General features: G+C 44.4%; 1 protein-coding gene across 2 annotated transcripts in view; it reads left to right on the top strand.

The window, feature by feature from the left end:
* The first annotated feature begins 30 nt into the window (after window positions 1-30).
* The window catches only part of SARS1 (seryl-tRNA synthetase 1), a 29616-nt gene continuing 13306 nt past the window's right edge, over window positions 31-16340 (top strand). The window contains exons 1-3 of one of the 2 annotated variants that reach the window (XM_053250503.1): window positions 31-284; window positions 7233-7303; window positions 8550-8630. In XM_053250503.1, coding sequence (XP_053106478.1) covers window positions 149-284; window positions 7233-7303; window positions 8550-8630 — 288 coding nt within the window. In that variant the 5' untranslated portion in view covers window positions 31-148. Of the gene's footprint in view, window positions 285-374; window positions 397-7232; window positions 7304-8549; window positions 8631-16340 lie in introns of those variants that run through there. The other variant, XM_053250504.1, reaches the window with a different exon arrangement.

Genomic DNA, 16340 nt, shown 5'->3' on the forward strand with positions numbered 1-16340 from the left:
GTCTGCTAAGCGCACGCGCAGTCCTTTCTCCCGTCCTTCCCTAACGCCCGCATTGCGCATGTGCGATCATCCTGGCTGCTGCTGAGCAAGCTGGTTGCACCCTTCTGGTTGTCTCAGCGGCTCACTCATCCACTCAGCCGGCAGGACCATGGTGCTGGACCTGGACCTCTTCCGCGCCGACAAGGGCGGCGACCCAGCGCTCGTGCGAGAGACGCAGATCAAGCGCTTCAAGGACCCCAGCCTCGTGGACGCGCTGGTAGCAGCCGACGCGGCCTGGCGGAGATGTATGTGTGGGGGGCCGCCAGGAGGGCGCCAGACGCCTGTGCGGGCCGGTTTGGGTGCCGTTGGAAGGGGAGGAAAGGAGTCAGTGGGGCAGCCTGCGGAGGAGGATGAGAGGTGGGCGAGCCAGTGGGGGTGTGCCGCCCAGCTAGCCTCCCTCTCCGTTTGCGTATCAGTTCATGTGTGTGAGCGAGAGGCTTGATCTCTCACTCTGTTTCCCAGCCAGGATGGCTGTAAGGTGCGTGTGTGTGGTAGCCCACACCAGTGTATGCCGCCCTGAGCTCCTTAGAGGGAAGGTAGGATATAAATGTGGGGGGGGGGGGGAGAGGAGTAGGTGGTCCCCAGACAGCAACCTATGCCAGCTGCGTCTTCACCAGCTGCGCCCCATATATGTGTCCTGTCTGCCCTCTCTCGCCCCCATCCGACAGCGTCCGAATCGCCCATTCCTCCCCCTCTCCCGCGCTGCCCTCGTCTGCTTGGGCACCGATCCAAGCAGGATGGTTACGGTCCTGCGGCAACCGGGGATTTTCCGGTGTATGTAGCTCAGATCAGTGGTGCGGGTTGGGGTGGCACCTTTTCGAGTCGGAGTCATGCTTTCAGGAGGATTTAGGGCGCGCCCTTTCTCCCGTGAGCACCCCGTAGGGCGCTCCTTCTTTATTCTTGCTTGTCATCCGAATGACTCGTATCCCGCAAACAAGCTGGGATTTTTTGTTTGTGTGAAAAGCATCTTGAGAGGTGACACCCACAAGCAAGACTTCTCCAGCGTTTCAGAACCTCGTTGCCCTTTAAATTTTCAGGCTCACTATTTGGCAGGATACTGCTCAGGCATTGGTGCTGCTAATCTGATGCAATTCTGCTGTAATTATCGTCAGGGAAAGGATTCATGGGTGTTCAGATCAAAAGTAGCTACAGTACAGTTTCAGTTTCTCCCTGGTAGTGTTCTCTTATTTTTTTAGAGACAGGAAGTATGGAGGCTTGTGCTTTTGGGTTTTCCTTTTCCTTTTTTATTTTTCTGACTAAATATTTTGATAACTTGAATTCAGCAACTAGAATAATTATTTTGAATATATCTTGGTGCATCATGCTGTAAACCACGGCTGCACAACTTTGGCCCTCCTGCAGATGTTGGACTACAATTCTCATCATCTGTGGCCAGTGTGGCTAGGGATGATGGGAAATGTAGTCTCACGACAGCTGGAGGGCCAAAGTTGTGCAAACCTGCTTTAAACCAAGGTACTGTTAGTTTTAGTAATATTAAAAGAATGTGAAAAATGTATTCCATACTCTCTAAACAGAACCAGGTAGAGAGAGAAAATAGACACTTCTCTAGAGTAGGACTCAGTATCACACTGTGAGCCTATGTCTCCAACAGCCTTTCATGATCTTAATTTTCAATATCTTTCTCCAGTTGGGTATTGAGAAAAAGAGCTGCATTACTCTGTTTCTTGTCAAATTGAGTGGGAAGGGGGCTCCACTACTGCAGGGATCCTCAGCGTTGGGCCCCCAGATGTTAGTGGACTTCAATTCCCATAATCCCAAACCCCAGTGGCCTTTGGTTGGGGATTATGGGAGTGGAAGTCCAATAACATCTGGGGGCCCAACGTTGAGGATCCCTGCGCTGCTGGACTGCTCTTGGAGGTATGGTGGTGAGCCTTGAATGAACCAGTTAATGGGAAGACAAATGAAACAATCATATATTCATTTTTTACTGGTTTAAACCCTTCCCTCCAGTTCTAGGGATACTAGGGGCCCTGTTGGCAAGCCATTGGGCCTTGGAGTGCTGCAGTTGATTGGTGGATAAAAAACATCTATCATCCAGGATGAGAATGCTGACCTAGTATGCATTACTGAGATCTGCTTGGTGAAGGTGTGAATCTCTTCCAACTCTACCCCCCAATCGCCATGGCCTATTGGGAGTATATGTTTCAAAGCAGCATCACACCATATGAGGTTCAAAGTGTAGCACTTCTTGCTGGCTTAAGCAGATGACCGTCTTACTGGAAATCTCCTTGTTATATTAATAATGTAATAGCCCAGGGTGGGCTAACCTGGCTCTCTAGCTGTTGTTGAACTACAGCTCCCATCTTCCCCAGCCACAGTAAAATTGGTTGAAGGTTTGTGCACCCTTGTAGTAGTATTTGTAATGAGTTTTCTTGGGCCATCTGGTTCTTTGGTCGGTGGAGCAAGACTCTGGCTGTTTGTTTTATGCCAACAGCCCTGTTTTGCAGTGGTTCTGATCATTTCCCGCAGATAGTTTTCAGAGACTGGTACTTTGCCATTGACTTCTGTGGTGTTCCAGGATAGGGATGTGCACAAACTGAGCATTGTGCACAGGTTCGGCGCCGAACCAGTTTGGACGAGGCCTGGTTTGGCGTTGCAGAGCTATGATGGTGCTATCCCCAGAACAGCGCTGGCATGCAGAATTTCATGGGGGCAGTACCATTGCAGCGGGAAGCTGCATGAGGCAGCAGAGAGCAGGTAAGGACCTGCTCTCCTCCTCCTCCTCTTCTTTTTTTTAAAGATTCTGCTCACCACTCCCCTTCTTGCGGCACCAAACTGGTTCAGACCCAAACCTGTGCATGAACCTTAGTTCATGCACATCCCTATTCCAGGGTTCCATCTTCTCTCCCCCCCCCCAACACACACTTCTTTTAAACATCTGTATAGTGGGGAAGGTCATCCAGAGCATTTGGACTTGGATGTCAGTGGGACCCAAAAAAAGGACATAGAATTTTTAAAAATAATTTAGAATAAGAACGTGAAAGAAACTGAATAGGACTTAAAACAACAATTACTGTGTTTTGGTTTAAATATTTGCTTTTAAATTAAGCAGAAATAATTTCTATATACTATGGGTGTGTATGTGTACATGCCAAGAGATAACAGCCCTAGACAGTATAAATGCTATCATAATAATTAGAGAAGCAGAAAGGTCCTTAGTGACTGCTCTCTGTTTTCCTTTTATAAAGACATCCTGGAAGCAGAGTGGATAATATTTGGAAATATACAAAATAAAAAGCTAATGTCAGAAAAGGTGAGACGTTTAAATTTAAGCTAATCTTTCAGTTTTCTGAACCATGCAAAGGTCATAAACAGCAAATGCAGTTCAGTGTAAGCAAGTGTAAAGTGATGCATATTGGAGCAAAAAATTCCAACTTCACATATAGACTGGTGGGGTCTGAGCTGTCAGTGAGTGACGAGGAGAGAGATCTTGGGGTTGTGGTAGACAGCTTGTTGAAAGTGTCAATTCAGCTGTGAAAAAAAGGCAAATTCCATGCTAGGGATCATTAGGAAGGGGATTGATAATAAAACTGCTAATATTATAATGCCCTTATATAAATCAATGGTGCAGCCACATTTGGAGTACTGTGTGCTGTTCTGGTCACTGTTTCTTAAGAAGGACATTGTAGAACTGGAAAAGGTGCAGAAGAGGGCAACCAAGATGATCGGGGCCTGGAGCACCTTCCTTATGAGGCAAGTCTGCAACATCTGAGGCAGGCACTTAGGAAGCCACCAGTGGTGTAGGTGCAACCCTCTGCCAGCCTCTAGGCGCCCTAGCCACACACCCTGCATCTGACATCAGGCGCAGGGGGTGTGGCCACAGGTAGGAACAGGGCTGCACGGCCCCATTCGCAAGGCTAGAGCCAGCGCTGGGTTTCCAGCCTGTCTGGGAGTGCATTTCCCTGCCTCAAAAGGGAGATACATCTCTTCAACCAAGCTTGCTCAGCTTTTTAAAACTTGTTTTAAAATTGTTTTGGCTATTTAATTGGTGTTTTATGATGTTTTAATTGTTAATTATTATTTTATGCAGTTTATAATCTTTGTTTTAATTGTTAATTGATTTTAATGGTGTTTTAATGTAAACCGCCCTGAGCCTTTTGGAAGGGCGGTATAAAATTTTTTAAAAATAAATAAATAAATAAATAAAATGTGTTCTCGGCCAGCCACACCCTCAGTGGCTCTGCGTCTCAGTGGCTCTGCCCCTGATCTGGGGCTTTTTAGTAGGGGTATGCATGAATCTTTTTACTATTAGATTCAACCTTAAATCGCAAAAAATAATCTGTTTGTCAAACCTGTCAGCCATAGCCAGCCTGTTTGACGAATCAAATCGGAAACTTGTGCAAAATCCATGAATCCATCAGTAACAGTGGGGAACTCAAATCACCCCTTTGTTCCCCATGGGTAGGTCCTTGGGACATCAAAGTGGTTTGGGTGGTAGGACATGATGGGTGCCACCTACCACCGAACCCACAAAAGAAATGGGCAATCAGGCAATTTTTAATGAATGTTTGAATTTTATCTGGGTCCGCTAAATTCACCCCTTGGTTGGATGTGAGTAAAGGAATCCTGCCCATAGAGTGGTTAATTGTAGGTGTCAGTGTGGAAAGTAGCAGTGCCCTCGCTCTCTCTCCCCCAGGAAGTGGTGGCTGGGTTCTTTGGACCCATCCGCACAATGGTCGCTCTGCCCCTGATCTGGGACTTTTTAGTAGGGGTGTGTGTGAATCAGTTCTTGTGAATGGATCCAACCTCGAATCCAAATAGCAAAAATTCAAATCAATTCGTCAAACCAGCCGGCCACTGCCAGCTGGTTCGACAAATTAGAAACATTCACGTGATTCACCCATAGGGAACAGTGGGGAATTCGAATCACCCCATTGTTCCCCATGGGTAGGTCCTAGGGACACCAAAGTGGGTTGGGTGGAAATGGGCAAGCCAGCAATTAAATAAATAAAAATTAAACTTTCCTCAAAATCTCCATAGAATCCTATGGGGGTTTAGGTTTTTAAAAAATTCATTGCCCGCTTGCCCATTTCTTTTGTGGGTTGGGTGGTAGATGGCACCCATCATGTCTTACCCCCAAACCGACGTTGGTGTCCCTAGGACTTACCAGAACACCACATTTTGCCAAACACACAGTCCAAAAATGTCCAAAAAAGAATCACTGGCCCAGAATCTACTGCCAGCCACAGTGCCTATGCTGCAGTAACATCAAAGTTGCTCTCACACACAATTATGACTCCATACAACAGCTGCCACAGGAGCACCCTTGGCAGCTAGCAAGCATATCCATAAGCTCAACTGGAACAACGTCTTCACTCAGCCACATTTTGACTGCGAGAGTTTGGGAAAGAGGCACTTATGGGGAGACATGATAGAGATATATAAAATTATGCCTGGAGTAGAGAGAGTAGACAGAGAGAATTTTTTCTCCTTCTCACACCACACTAGAACCACGGGTCATTCTATAAAACTGAAGGTCAGGAAATTCAGGACCAAAACACAGTGCATAATTAATCTATGGAATTCTCTGCCACAGGATGTAGTGATGACCACTAGCTTGGATGGCTTTAAAAGGACTTAGACAAATGAATGGAATTCAGGTCTATCAGTGGTTATTAGTCTGGTTGCTATTGGCTCAGCCTTGGGCAATATGCTTCTAAATACAGTACTAGTTGCATGGGAGCAACAGTAGGAGAGAGGGCATTCCCTCACCCCTTGTCTATGGGCTTCTCAGAAGCATCTGGTGGGCCAATGTGTGAAAGAGGATGCTGGACTAGATAGGCCTTAGGCATGATCCAGCAGGACTGTTCTTATAATGTAAGTTTCCGTCAGTAGCAGGAGTATTATGGATTTGTAAGCCTTTTAATTGCTGTCTCTTATTCTCCCTAGACCCAGAAAAGCATATTCCAGCACTTCCAATGATACTTTATAAACTTTTAAAAAATATTATCTTACCAGATGGCTACAGTAGTTTTTTATAGCTTCTTGTGCAGCTTCATAATATATAATTGTAAATATTATTACAACAATATAATTACAATAATATATAATTACAACAATATATAATTGTGCAAGTTTAATTTTTGAAATCAAAATATTTAGTAGTATTATATCAATAACAGTTCACATGTGGGAACATGATATATCTTGCCCACCCCTAATAAATCAGCTCTGTCTGCGAGGAGGAGAGTAGCGAACACTTAGCTGGTAGTGCCTTTCCCTGTTCTAATACACACTGAAGGTGCTTCTGCCAGATGCTGCTATATTTCAACATCAGCACAAATTGTAAAGGTGGGGGGGGGGGGACCCAGAGAATTCATGCTAAGAAGAGAAGGTTGTGTTTTATTATTAGCACCATCTGCTGGCAATTTGTGAAACTACTGTGAAAGAACTATCTTTTTCATACTCCTCTTATTCCAACTTGCAAAAGGGCAGTTCTTTTACAGTGGTTTCATGGATTGCTGTAGATGGCATTAAGTGTATAACATGAACACCTTCTTAATATGGATTCCCGGCGGTGGGGGCGGGTTCCTCGTGGTATTTTGTGCTGATATTGGAAGATATCAGCATCTGGAAAGACCCTTAGTCTGAAGCCCCTCACAGAAGCAATAGGGAACTGCATTCATGCCCATGACTGTGCACAAACCTGAACAGCTTTTATGGCTTTCGGTATTCAACCTGGTCTATATTATCCACCTTACAGTTAAATCAGTTGAAGCTCTTTGATTTCAGTGGAATCTAAATATACACTTCAATCTCAAATTTATTAAATGGGTATAAGTTCTATAGAAACTAGTGATCATTCTTCTAAGTGGTATTAAGGTATAGTGCAGTAAAATAACACTCAGCTTTGGTGACTAATGGAAAAATAGATTGCAGCAAGAAAGAGTTTGTGTAATGGAAATGAGAGAGAGGCAGAAATGAGGGTCTTGCAATTGTTCAGAGGGCTTGCACAGGGGGTCCCCTCTTCCCGTTTTTTTTTCTTGTTAATATATGAGCTGTGAGTGCATTTTTCAGGTTCTTAAACATTAATAAATAGTGTTTGAAGGACAAAATGAGTGATAATTTTATACTACATGTACTGCACTAGTCACCAGATCACTGATTGTGTTAAAAAGTGTCTCCTTTCAGCACAGAGATTTCTTACTACTTTTCACATATTTTCCTTCTAGGCAGATTTCGTGCAGACAATCTGAACAAACTGAAAAACTTGTGCAGCAAAACTATAGGTGAAAAAATGAAGGTACGCTTTATTGACGTCAGGGCTTCTGATTGGTTGTCCATCTTTTCAAAACCACTTATGCAATTTTGTATGTATGCCAATTTGCTTTGTGATTAATTGTGTGGAGATTTATTAGTGGCAAGAAAATGTCTTCACCAGGAATATACAAATCCAGTTGCCAGGTCACCACTGGTGAGTGCCCCCAGCCCTCTGGGGAGCAGAACCACATAGTTCTCCTCCCCAGAGGTCTCATTTCCACTGCCACTGACTGTGTGCCAGAAAAGGATCTGAGGGAAGAGAGGCAACTGGTGGTGACCACAAATAATGGCCGGCTAGTAGTGAGCTAAGCCTAAATGTGTGGATCTCCGGACATCACAGAAATAATTGGTTTGGCAAAATGGGAGAAGCTATGATACCCAGAGATTGGGGGTGAGTGGGGTGGAAATGATATGCTAGATGATAGAGATACACATATCAGGTGGTATATAAATAAATATATGCATAGGAGGTGGATAATGAAGCAGAATTGTCAAATATACCATTCATGTTAATATTGCAGTGCACTATTAATATAGACACTGCCAAGTGGAGTCCAACCTGCTGTCATGCCTACTGTGATGGGATCAGGTACTTGCTAGCTCACCAGCTTGCAAACAACAAATTCCCATAAGGAAGTAGGAACTGAATCCAGCATCTTCAGTTTACTAGTTTAACCATTTGGCAGAGCACCTCCCCCCCCCCAACCCCAATTTCCTTGTTCAGTTTCCATTATTCCTGTATAGAAAAACATTTGTTTTACCACTTGGGCCAAGAACACGTAATTTCCACATGGAACATAAAAGTACAAATATATCTGCTTCACTTTTTCCATTTCAATGTAAAAATAAATTCCTGGAATTCTCATGTTGGTGTAGCCAAATTTGCTAGTGAACACATTATATGGCATGTTAGACATGTTTACAAATGAGTGAAGTGACAGGTGAAATTGTACAGCAGTTCTATTGTTAGATATCTTGTGTAAATAGGATTGCATACTCTTCCATCTCATATTTTGGTAACTTCATTATTGAGAGAGGGACAAAGCTGTTAACCAATTCATTCTGAAGCATTTTAAATAATGGAATTTTGTATTATAATATTTTAGTGTAGACAGGTCCAAATGTATGCTAAGCTCAGGTTGTGTCTGTTCTGCAAGTTGTAATGTTGAATACTCCTGTTCCATCACTTTTCCCTGTTAATGGGTTTTTAAATATTTCCCCATTTGTAGAAAAAAGAGCCAGTAGGAGATGACGATCACATACCAGAAAACGCACAAAATCTTGATGAGCTCACAGCAGACATTTTAACAGTAAGTTATTTTGGTTAGTTTAAACTGTATCTGCTGATGTACAATTTATTTTATTTCTTGAAATGCATACTCTGGTGTGTGTCCCCCCGCCCCCCCAAGGTTTTGGGGAGGAGAACTGGAAAAGATGTTCTGTTTTTCATTCTTCCATGAGTTATTTTAATAGTTCAGTTACTGGTCTTTAAGGTTTGCACTGCGGTCATTCTCCTCTATGCAGGTTCATTCATTGTTTTAAAGGAGAGGAGACCTTGTCTAGGAGAGGAGAGGTGGTCTTGTGGTAGCAAGCATGACTTGTCCCCTTAGCTAAGCAGGGTCTGCCCTGGTTGCATATGAATGGGAGACTTGATGTGTGAGCACTGCAAGATATTCCCCTAAGGGGACGAAGCCGCTCTGGGAAGAGCTGAAGGTTTTCTTGGCTTCTCCAAGATAGGGCTGAGAGAGATTCCTGCCTGCAACCTTGGAGAAGCCGCTGCCGGTCTGTAAAGACAATACTGAGCTAGATAGATCAATGGTCTGACTCAGTATATAGCAGCTTCCTATGTTCCTAATCTCCCTTACACACTGAATTGAAGCACACTATGCTTCAAGGTAGAGGCCTTTCATGATCGGATCTCCTGAGGGGGTGTTTCTAGTTCAAAGAACCCAAGGTGCAGAGGAAACCTGGGGAATCAGAGTTGGGGGAGGCAGTGTTTGGTCCCTTCCCCTGTGCTGTTTTCCTGAACTAAATCGCACCCTCCGTCCCAGCTTGTATTTGTCCCACAGGGGAAAACCTACAATGGTGCCTGTACTGGTCCCTCACCACAGAGCAGATAGAAGCTTGTGGGAAGGATTTTATATTAGGAAAATAATGTAAGAGGAAGAAAATGGCCTAAAGGGAAAGAGTTAAACAGTGCTCCTCCAGCAGCTGCATTGAATTTAAAACAAACAAAAATTAATTCTATTGAAATCTGTAGGAGGTATAGCCATGTGGCTTGTTTAGGAGTTGGGTGGTTCTAGATGTCGATCAGTTTCTGGCATCACTCTAAAGCATGATTTAGTATTCCTGTAATAAGCCTCAAGCTGGCATGTTTCCCCCTTCCCATTGCACATAGGGGGGATTTTCTTTTTCCATTCCTGGTTTGAAACAAATCGAGATTTCTTATGTCTGAACCTGGCAAGTTCCAGTTTGTTCTTGTAGTGATCGGCCACTGACCAGCCCCTCCTCTCCTTTAAAGAGTTAACTGGAAGTGAACCCTGTCCTGACTGACAGGCTGGTGAACTCCAGGTATCAGCCAATCAGCACACCAGGTGGGTGGGACCTAGCCAGCCATTGGAGAGGATGAAGAGTTTATTTGTTAGAAGAAGCTGGCGGGGAGTGGAGATAGGGGGACATGTGGCCATGAACTGCAGGAGAATGTCCCTTCTGCAAGTCATGGGGAAGCCAGAAGGATAGAAAGCTTGAATTCTCATCCAGGATTTGGTCAGTTCAAGGGCAAAGGAAGCCAGGGGCTTTTGGCTTCAAGGATAATTTAGTCTAGGGAACGTTAGTTTAGTCAGACTTCATGTTAGACTTTTCTGTTTTCTTTCATGTGTATTGTATATCCCTGGAACTGTTCTAGGATAGTTTACCTGCAACGTAATTAAGCTAAGATACACTAGACCTCGCGCATTCATCCAAGGTGTTGGAAAAGACTTTGTAAGCTTTTAAAGGTGCTTTTGTATTTTCATACATCCCTGTTCCTTGCAACTGGGGTGCTTTTTGAAGTATTCTTGTAACCATTGAGTATTTTTACCCAGAACGAAAAGCTGAGAGAGCCTCAGACGGAAACAGTCTGTAACATTTGAATAAAGCCTCCCCCCTTTGGGCCTTTGCATTTCACAAGCCTCTTTGAGTGGATTTTTGACTCGGGAAAGGGGTGGGGGCTGGAAGGAGGTCTTATTTTGGTGCACACATGCCTCAGATGGTCAGCAATCTGCCAGTTTTCTCACTACGTGTAGGCTTGCACATGGAAAGATTTTTGTGTATTTTTCCCTTAGCAAAAGGAGGACAGTTTCCCCGGGATTTCGACTCTAAGCCCAGGGAGGGTCAAACTCTGAGATAAGGAGGGGTGGTGGCGGCAGCCATTTCTGAAACTACCAGAAGTACAGGAAAGTTAGAAGGGAGAAGCCTTTGCTTAGAAAGCATAGAGGGGATGATTCAGTAATTTTCTTCCCCTCATGTGGGCTTCTTCTGAGACAAAGGCTTGTAATCCGCTACAGTTCTAAACACAGTTTGTGAACAAGCCATGATGTCACATCAGGATTGAACAAGCTGTAATTTTGTTCTAGGCTTGGTGGCCTGCAGTGATATACCAGAGAATCTTGAGTTTGGCAGGCCTATACTGTATGTTTCTTCATTCAAAGGCCTTTAAGTATATTATCTGATGTTTAATCAGAACTGGTTCCATTATAGATTTTGAAGAGCTAGCAGGTTATGTCTGCACACGACTCTTGCGTTTAGCCAAGCTGCTTGTGTATTTACCTGGCCCTGGTTACAGGTATCACAGTGGGCATATTTACACCTGTGATTGTGAGTGTTCTGCTCTTAGTTTTTCTTGCTTTGTAGTCTGGGGATGTTGATGGTACCAAGGGCTTTTGTATGTTCTACCCTTATTGCTTCCAAATATAGCCAGCTGTGTTTTGTTGATTGTTTTTGTATTCATTGCCTGGAGAACCCCCAAAAAGGAGTCACTGAGAACACCTGCAATTTACTCAAACTACTTGGGAAGACCTTGGATTATAAGATGTCACGAGGAAAGTACTGTATGGCAGAAGAGTGAGCAGTGGGTTGTGGCCACATTGATTTGAGTATAAAGCCCTTCTGTCTATATCCTCCTGCTCTTGGGTCAGTTTTCCTAGCAATGGACTAATGAAGATGCTGAATAAAAGAGAGGCTGGACCTCCTGAGTATCTGGCTTCTATGTATTTGCAACAACACTGAGAGCCAAGGCTGAATCTCTTACTACAAGTATGCAGCATACATTTGTGTAAAGAGACTCCTGATAAAAACCCCATGTTTTATCTCGTCGTAAAGTTTGAGTGAGCGTGTCTGGTCTACTTTGACATTATTGGTCATTTGGAAAAGGTGGTACATGCTGACATAGGCCCTTGTGGTTTTGCTTATGTCCCAGCAATAGCAGCTGCTGGTTTGGGAGTAGAAGACTCTAGCATGGGGCTTTGGCAGGAGGCACAGTTTGTATTGTTTATGCAAGTGCCGTAAAAAAGCAGAAGAAGCTGTGCCTCCTGCTTTGTGTCCAGGCAGCAGCTGCTATACCCTCTGACTGTCAAAGCCAGTACCAGACAGCTTCTGGGCATAAGGCTTCTGCCATCTTGGCAACCTCAGGGGTCACAGAATGTGTGCCTCATGATACAGCTTTGCAGTTGCTACTGTAAAAACGGAAGACCTGAATTCTTTTTCAGAGTATCTGATACTGCACACTGCTGTTTCAGTGTACCATACTATTGACTGGAACTCTCTGCCCTAGGAGACCCCACTAACCATTTCTTTAGGTGCCTTTCAACAGCAGGACAAGATGTTGTCATCTAGGTTTGCGTTGAATTTAATTAAGGAATGCCTAGGCCACCCTTTAGAAAAACTCATAGCAGTGTATGTACAGCAAAAACGAGTTCTATCCAAAGAAAGTTAAGTGATGAAAACGTCCCACTGAAATTAATAGGGTTTCAGTTAGTCACACCTAAATTGTCACATTGAGTTCACTGTCTTAGTCATGACTATTTTCCTTTGGGATACAAGCCAATTTGATAAAGTGTATAGAATAAAACTATATAAAACCACAATTAAGAAACAGAACTTAAAATGAGGCAATAATAAAAGTTAGCAGTGAAGATAAAATCAGTTTTACTTAATTATTCAATATATATACCTCTTTTCATTAAAATATTCTCAAAGGTTTACAATATAAAAGAATGCATAATTAAAATATTAAAAGTACAGATAAAATTAAAAGTACAGATAATATTAATATGTATTTATTTTTATTTATTTCTCAAACTTCTATACTGCCCAAACTTTCGTCTCTGGGAGGTTAAAATAAAACAATTCAAACACACAGAAAAAGTTAAAACAATTCAACAATTTAAAATCAACCATAAAATTAAAACAGACAATTTTTAAAAGCTGGGAAAGCTTGGGTGAAAAGATGGGTTTTCAGATTTTTAAAAAAAAAATTCAAGAGATGGGGGGGGATTGTATCTCAACAGGGAGCGCATTCCACAATCTCGGAGCAGTAACGGAGAAGGCCCATCTCTGTGTAGCCACCAGACGAGTTGGTGGTAACTGGAGACGGACCTCCTCAGATGACCTCAGTGGGCGGTGTGGCTCATAGTGAAGAAGACACTCTCTTAAATACCCAGGACCTAAGCCATTTAAGGCTTTATAAGTTATAACTAGCACTTTGTATTTTGCCCGGAAACCAATTGGCAGCCAGTGAAGCTCCATCAGCAAAGGAGTAATGTGGTCTCTCCGAGATGACCCAGAGACCAACCTGGCTGCCGCATTCTGAACCAACTGAAGTTTTTCCTGACTACATACAAAGGCAGCCCCACGTAGAGCACATCAATCAATCAATCATTTTATTTACGGCCGTAAGCCAAACAAAATTAAAACTTTAGACTGTTACCACAGATAAATATACAGCATAAAATAACTAAAAGATACACAATCAGCCTCATAAAACCCCATGACGAGAGGTCAGTTTCATAGTCCCATAAAAAAATTTAGCAACCAGTTTAGTAATACCCACATTAACATCAGCAAGACATAAATTAAGATAAAATGAGTCAGGCCTGCCTGGAAACGGAATCAAATAGAGGGGTCAATAATTCTTTCCTTGAGTCGCAGAACAGAGGGCAGCACATGACCAACTAGAGCGCATTACAAAAGTCAAGTCTGGAGGTTACCAACAAATATACCACTGTTTTGAGGTCATTGATCTTGAGAAACAGGCGCAGCTGGCATATCAGCCTGAGCTGATAGAAAGCACTGCTGGCCACCGCCTCAACCTGAGAAACCAGGGAGAGGTGTGAATCCAGAAGTACTCTCAGACTGTGAACCTGCTCCTTTTGGGGAAGTGTGACCCCATCTAGAACAGTTAGATCAAGATTGTCTCTGGAGTTCTGACCCCACACAATAAGTACCTCCGTCTTATCTGGATTCAGCTTCAGTTTATTCTCCCTCATCCAGCCAATTACTGCTTCCAGGCAGGCATTTAGGGAGGATATGCCAGCTTCTGAAGAAGTTGACATGGAGAAGTAGATCGGGGTGTCATCAGCGTACTGCTAACACTCAGCTCCAAATCCCCTGATGATCTCTCCCAGCGGTTTCATGTAGATGTTAAAAAGCATTGGAGAAAGTACAGAGCCTTGAGGGACACCATACTTAAGCTCAGATCTTGAAGAGCAACAGTCTCCAATTGAGACCATCTGGAATCTATCCAAGAGGTAGGAGCGAAACCACTGTAGAACAGTGCCTCCCACCACCAACACTCTCAGACGTTCCAGAAGGATACTATGGTCGATAGTATTGAAAGCCGCCGAGAGATCCAAAAGGACCTCTTTTGGTCCTAAGGAGAGGACAGCTGGTCTTGTGGTAGCAAGCATGACTTATCCTCATAGCTAAGCAGGGTCTGCCCTGGTTGCATATGAATGGGAGACTTGATGTGTGAGCACTGCAAGATATTCCCCTCAGGGGATGAAGCCGCTCTGGGAAGAGCAGAAGGTTTCAAGTTCCCTCCCTGGCTTCTCCAAGATAGGGCTGAGAGAGATTCCTGCCTGCAACCTTGGAGAAGCCGCTGCCAATCTGTGAAGACAATATTGAGCTAGATAGACCAATGGTCTGACTCAGTATATGGCAGTTTCCTATGTTCCTACCCACAGAGTCACACTTCCTCTGTCAATTCCCAATTGGAGATCATCCATCAGGCCGACCAAGGCAGTCTCCACCCCATAGCCTGCCTGAAAACTAGTTTGAAATGGGTCTAGATAATCAGTTTCCTCCAAGACCACCTGGAGCTGAGAGGCCACCACCCTCTCAATTACCTTGCCGAGCCATAGGAGGTTGAAAACAGGCCTATAATTGCTCAACTCTGAGGGATCTAATGCTGGCTTCTTTAGAAGAGGTCTAATGATTGCCTCCTTAAGACAAGGAGGCATCTTGCCCTCCCTCAGAGAAGCATTTATGATTTCTACGAGGCCTCCCACAAGAGCCTCCCTGCTAGATAGAACAAGTCATATTGGACTAGGGTCAAGAGAACAAGTGGTAGGCCTCACCACTCCAAGCAGCTTGACCATATCTTCAGGAGTCACAAACTACAACCGATCAAGTTGAATCGCATAAGAGGAGTTGTTTGACACCTCCAGTTCAGACATCACATTAATTGTGGAGTCTTCATCTAGGACAGGCCCAAATCCGAGAGATTTTATCTGCGAAAAACTCTTTAAACACATTGAAACAGGTAACTGATGACTCCAAATTCTGGTTCACCGGGGGGGGGGGGGCGGATACTAGTCCACTCACAACCCTGAACAACTCCGCTGGGCGTGAACTCGCAGAGGCAATACGGACAGAAAAGAACCGCTTCTTTGCCACACGTATTGCCTGAGCATAGATCTTTAAATGTGCTCTATGGAAATTTGTCAGGTTCAAGTCGAGTCTTTCTCCACTTGCGCTCCAGTTGCCTACCTTGCCACTTCAGCCCCTTTAAATCTTCCATATACCAAGGGGCCAATTTTGAAGCGGGTCGGAGGGGACGCTTAGGAGCAATCGTGTCTACTGCCCTGGTGAGCAAGTTATTCCAATTCTCAACCAGGGCATCAACAGGATCACTGGCAAAGCCAACACTGAATCCCTCCAAGGCTTCTTGGAATCCTACTGGATCCAATAACCTCTTCGAGCAGACCATTTTAATAGGCCCCTCACCCCTACGGAGGTGGGAAGTGGTTGTAAGTGCAACCATAACCGGATGGTGGTCCGTCCATGAGAATGGGGAGATCACAGGAGTCCCCACCCACAGAACACCACCCTGATCAGTGTAGAAGACCAAATCAAGCATGTGACCTGCAATATGCATTGGTCCAGAGACTGCTTAGGATAAGCCCGTAGTTGTCATGGCCGCTATGAACTCCTGAGCTGTCCCGGACAATGTGGTACCGAAATGAACATTGAAGTTCCCCAGTACCAAAAGTCTGGGAGACTCCAACGTGAGTTCCACACCAACAGAAGTCCCAATCTATCCCTGGTCCCCAAACTTAAGTACACACATCCAATATGGTCTGATACCCTAACAGGGACCCTGGTGAGGGAGATGTTGTCCTTATAGACCACAGCCACTCCACCTCCCCGCCCACATCCCTCACCTGCTCCTCTACAGAATATCCTGAAGGGAGAAGTTGGGACGAGAGTGGACCACCAGCCTTCCCCAACCAAGTCTTGGTAATACATACCAGGTCGGCCCCTTCATCCATAATCAAATCATGGATGAGTTCAGGCTTATTTTGGACCGACCTGGCATTGCAGAGGAGCAAGGTAAGGCAATGTGGGTTGTTGGCAGTTCTCCCCGAGGCCAAAGAGCTGGCAGGACAGCCAGAAGGGGAGACAGCTAATAAATTTCTGACTACCCTTCCCCTGGAATGGCCTGCCGACCTGCCAACGTTTCTTCTTCTATTCCCCACCACCAC

The sequence above is a fragment of the Hemicordylus capensis genome, chromosome 4 (assembly GCF_027244095.1).
Source record: "Hemicordylus capensis ecotype Gifberg chromosome 4, rHemCap1.1.pri, whole genome shotgun sequence".
NCBI classification, from domain to species: domain Eukaryota; kingdom Metazoa; phylum Chordata; class Lepidosauria; order Squamata; family Cordylidae; genus Hemicordylus; species Hemicordylus capensis.